General features: G+C 41.1%; 1 protein-coding gene across 1 annotated transcript in view; it reads right to left on the bottom strand.

Moving 5' to 3' along the window:
• Nucleotides 1-469: 469 nt before the first annotated feature.
• Nucleotides 470-4714, bottom strand: part of LOC148123639 (uncharacterized) — a 23719-nt gene continuing 19474 nt past the window's right edge. The window contains exons 4-5 of the mRNA XM_087919149.1: nucleotides 3500-3640; nucleotides 470-1397 (exon numbers count right to left, since the gene is read on the bottom strand). Coding sequence (XP_087775275.1) covers nucleotides 486-1397; nucleotides 3500-3640 — 1053 coding nt within the window. The 3' untranslated portion in view covers nucleotides 470-485. The remainder of the gene's footprint in view (nucleotides 1398-3499; nucleotides 3641-4714) is intronic.

Below are 4714 nucleotides of genomic sequence, written 5' to 3'. Positions count from 1 at the left end.
GAGTGAACAGATGCTTGAGCAAGCCTCTGAAGGGAAGAAACCCGCTTATGAGTTTTCTCTTTCTTTCCTGTTATTTTTGCCTTGGGTGTGACTTTCGGCCACCTCTTAACCGCCTCTTCTTCTGAAATTTTGGCAAGTGCTTCCTTTTCATCCTCCAACTCTCCTTGATGTTTTCCTGTGTTTTCTGCAAATTGTCGCCTTTTTGTTACAAATCTACGAAAAAAATCCTCTTCTCTTTGCCTTTTTCCAAGCTTATGATCTTCTTGTACTACGTTGTGATGGCTCTTTGACCATTCTAGAAGGCTTTCAGATCTCATGCCAATGTCACCAGAGTGTTCTGGAATTTCTATGGCTGCTTTCTCTTGGATCTCCAACTCATGAGTTTTCTTTTGTTTTTCTCTGATTTTTGCTGTGGGTGTGAGTTTTGGCCGCCTCTCAACCGCCTCTTCTTCTCAAATTTTGGCAAATGCTTCCTCTTCTTCCTCCTACTCTCCTTGATGTTTTCCTGTGTTTTCTGCAAATTGTCGCCTTTTTGTTACAAATCTAAGAAATAAATCTTCTCTTTGCCTTTTTCCAAGCTTATGATCTTCTTGTACTATGTTCTGATGGCTCTTTGACCATTCTAGAAGGCTTTCAGATCTCATGCCAATCTCACCAGAGTGTTCTGGAATTTCTGTGGCTACTTTCTCTTGGATCTCCAACTCATGAGTTTTCTTTTGTTTTCCTGTTATTTTTGCCTTGGGTGTGACTTTTGGCCACCTCTTAAGCACCTCTTCTTCTGAAATTTTGGCAAGTGCTTCCTTTTTTCTTTTATAGAAGAGTTTCATTCCAAGACCTATTCTAGAGATGAGTAAAGCACAAGAATTTTGGGTACCCGGATCTCTACAGTTCACTTTTATGATTCGGATCAAGTGGGCAATCAGGTTCCTCATAGGTACATTAAGAATCAGGTGTGCCAACTGTTTTCGCACCTTAGCTTCAAAGGCCTCTCCCTGAAGAAAATAGTTATCAGTGCTTGACAAAACGTCAGTAATCAGGGGAGCAAAGGTGGTTTCTTCCTGATCCTCCCAATCTGCTTCATCGGATAATGGTTTTTCAGGCAACAGTCCATTCGATGTATCAGACTCCAGAATAGGCATTCTGGAGTTGTTTCTTCCAATTATTAAGTGCCTGAAAAGGTTTTTGTTTGATTCCTGTTCCTTCTTAAGTTCCTTCTCCCAAAGTTCATCCTCAATTTGTTCATTATGATTATTTTTCTCCTCCACTTCCTCGCGGATAATGTGTTTTATATGGTTGGGGCTAGCTGATTTCTTGCCAGATTTAAGAAGAAAGACCAGTTTACCAGGCTGTTCCTCACCACCATTATACACTACAACAGAAGATGTCAAAGGAGGCAGCTGAGTTGGAAGATGGAAGATGGAGGGCTTCCTTAAGGAGTGAACAGGATGCTTGAGCAAGCCTCTGAAGGGAAGAAACCCGCTTATGAGTTTTCTCTTTCTTTCCTGTTATTTTTGCCTTGGGTGTGACTTTCGGCCACCTCTTATCCGCCTCTTCTTCTGAAATTTTGGCAAGTGCTTCCTTTTCATCCCCCAACTCTCCTTGATGTTTTCTACTGGTGTGAAATTCGTCATGTTGCCATCACATGACATATCACACACTGTTTTATTTCTGTTGGCAAAGCTGAGGTGGGCATGGCCTGCGCGTGATGCATCTGGCCCACAGGCCTCTAGTTTGACACCCCTGGTCTACCTGAACATACACTAGGCAAATATCCCTTTTATTTATAGATATGCACAACATTTCTTTGGACTTATCAAGCAAGAGATCCTTACCTGACCATCCTGCCAAGATGACAAGTAAGAGTAGCATAGGAACATAAATCATAAAAATATGAAAAACCACAGTGATAACCCAAGCCTTGTCTTATCCTGCATTCTGTTTCTAAGAAGACGGGGTAGTCACTTGTCCGAAATGGCACAGGAGCAGGAGTTGGACCAGAAGACCCCCGAGGTCCCTTCAAGTTGTGTTCTGATTGATTGATAGAGAACTTGATATCTATGAGAAGGTCACCCCACTTTGCCTCCCCAGTGACTGGATGCTGAATGTTTAACCATTGTTATTAACAAATATAGATAAATAAACCTGTCTTACGTGAAGTTGGCTAGCCCTTTTAATGCTGCTTGTTTGCTACATTTTATGTTGTAGGATTTCATTGTTAATTATTTACTATGTTTCGTATATATATGGGGTAGATTTATTCTTCCCCCCACCATTTGCAGAGACATTCCCGAAAATAAGACCATTGATATTATATAGATAGATATAGATATAAAACCTGGTCTTATTTTCGTGGGATGTCTTAAAACTGGAATGTTCCTGCAAATGGGAGGTGAGAACAAATCCACCCTTTCCTTTCAAATTTTTGGTGCTTCCCTGCTTTCCATTTGCCAGCACATGTTTTGTGGGGCGCCATGTTGGCTCCACATCCAGTTTCCCAAGATGACTTGTTCTGTGACTACTTGGACATGCCCACCCTGCCAACCCACATGGTTGCATCCACCTTGTTCTGCCCATCCAACTGCCCCAATTCAGTTGCCCCAAGTCAGCCACCTTGATCTGACTACACCTAATCCTCCATGTCAACCTGGCCACATTCACTCAGCTACGCTAACCTTTCTGAAATGAGTAGTGCCATTCCTATCAGTAGATCAATAGATCCTATACCGTTCAGACAAATGGCTATCTAGTCTCTTCTTGAAAAGCTCCAGTGATGGAGCACCCACAACTTCCAGAAGTAAGGTATTCCAATGATTAATTGTTCTCACTTTCAGTAAATTTCTCCTTCCTTCTAGGTTGGATCTCTGATAATCTTCCATCCATTGTTTCTTGTCCTGCCCTTATATTTTGAAGAAAATGTTCACTCTTTCTCTTCTCTGTTGCAGCTTCTCAAGTATTGGAAGATTGCTACCATATCATCCCCAGTCCCTCTCTTCATTAAATTACATACTAGTTCCTCCAATCATTCATCATATGATTTAGCCTCCAAATCACTTATTATCTTTGTTGCTTTTCTCTATACTCTTTCTAGAATCTCAATATCTTTTTGTATCATGGTGACCAGCATTCACAGTGTGGACTTAACAGTGCAGTATAAAGCAGACTATCACTTCATGTGGCCTTGAAATTATCACTCAGTTGATGCAACCTAGAATTGCATTAGCTTTTTTGACAGCTACAGCACACTGATGGCTCATATAAATGGTGGTCCACCTGGACACATAAACATCTCTCACAATTGCTAAGAACCCCCTATTGTATATCTGTGATTTTTCTTGCCTAAGTGTAGGTCCTTACTTTTGTCACAACTCAATTGCATTTTGTTGAATAGGGCCCAGGGTTCATGGTCCTTCTGAGTCTTGAATCTATATCTAAAGTGTTAGCTATTCCCCTCCAACTTGGTGTCATCTGCAAATTTGATGAGTGGAGCTTTCTTTCTGACCACGATACCTTCAGTGAAGCATTCCTCTGGATCATCATTCTCCATATTTTCTTCACCTTCTGCTTTCTCCTCCAAAGGATCAGGTGGTCTGTAATCCACAGTGCTGCATATGGATGAATCTGTTCCATCTGACAGTGGCTTCTGAGGACAGCAAGAAAATAGCAGATTAAACCTTTGGTTCATCTCAGGAAGCAAGAGTAAATTTGTCCAAAGTGTTCACCCTAAATTTAAGAATGGTTATGCTGAATAGTTTGTGTTAGAAGACTAATGAAAAGATAATTCAGCATATCCTGAATATCTGAGATGGTGTTTGTGTTTGTGTGTATAAAATGGATGCAGTCATAATTAACATCAAGTTTCATATGAAATTGTAACAATGATCTATCTGAGAGGAGGCCACTCACTGAATTTTATCAAGGATCTAGTGGCTTACATAACCTCTTTGAGGCTTTGGGATTTATAGCCACGTCAGGTTTGCCGGAAAGAGTTTGGATTTATTGCTGAGGACTGAAAATACTTCAGCAGTCCTCTTGTGAGGGTTTGCTTTCTGGTTTGTGATATTTCTGGAACTGCTTTGTTTCGTTTTGCTCACCTGCATTTAAAGGGGAGACATAACATTTTTGCTTCTGGCCCAAACAACCATCTTCAAACCAAGATAGATTCAACTCAACTGCAGCATTTGGTGGAGCAGCAACAGCAGCAAATAAACCAACTGCTACAAAGTAACCAGACCCTCCAAAACCAGGTAACCAGGTAACCCAGTTGGTGAATCATATTTCAAGTTTGCAAATTCCTGCTGCTCCTTCAGCCCCTCCCTTGAGGAAAAGCCCGGTATCCATGCGGAGAAATTTTCAGGACAAATGAACGTGTTTCCGGCATTTCTGGGGCAGTGTCAATTATTTGTGTCCTTGAGGCCTGAAGACTTTCCAAATGACCAGGCTAAGGTAGGATTTATTATTAGCCTTTTGTCTGGGCAGGCTGCCAAATGGGCTACTCCCTTGTTAACTCAAGATAGCCCTTTATTGGATAATTTTCAGGGTTTTTAGCAACAAATGAGGGTTATGTTTGAAAACCCAATTAAAACTCAAACAGTAGCAAGATGATTACGGGACATTTATCAGGGGAAACGTCTCCTGCAGGAATATATTGCAGAATTTCATTTACTTTGTATGGATTCCAACTGGAATGAACCGGCCAACATGGATGCATTTCAGA

The sequence above is a fragment of the Pseudonaja textilis genome, unplaced genomic scaffold (genome assembly GCF_049901715.1).
Source record: "Pseudonaja textilis isolate UNSWEBS1 unplaced genomic scaffold, rPseTex1.2 PTEXSCF30, whole genome shotgun sequence".
Classification (NCBI taxonomy): domain Eukaryota; kingdom Metazoa; phylum Chordata; class Lepidosauria; order Squamata; family Elapidae; genus Pseudonaja; species Pseudonaja textilis.
Note: the sequence above shows the minus strand (reverse complement) of the source record. Positions and strands in the feature narration are given on the sequence as shown.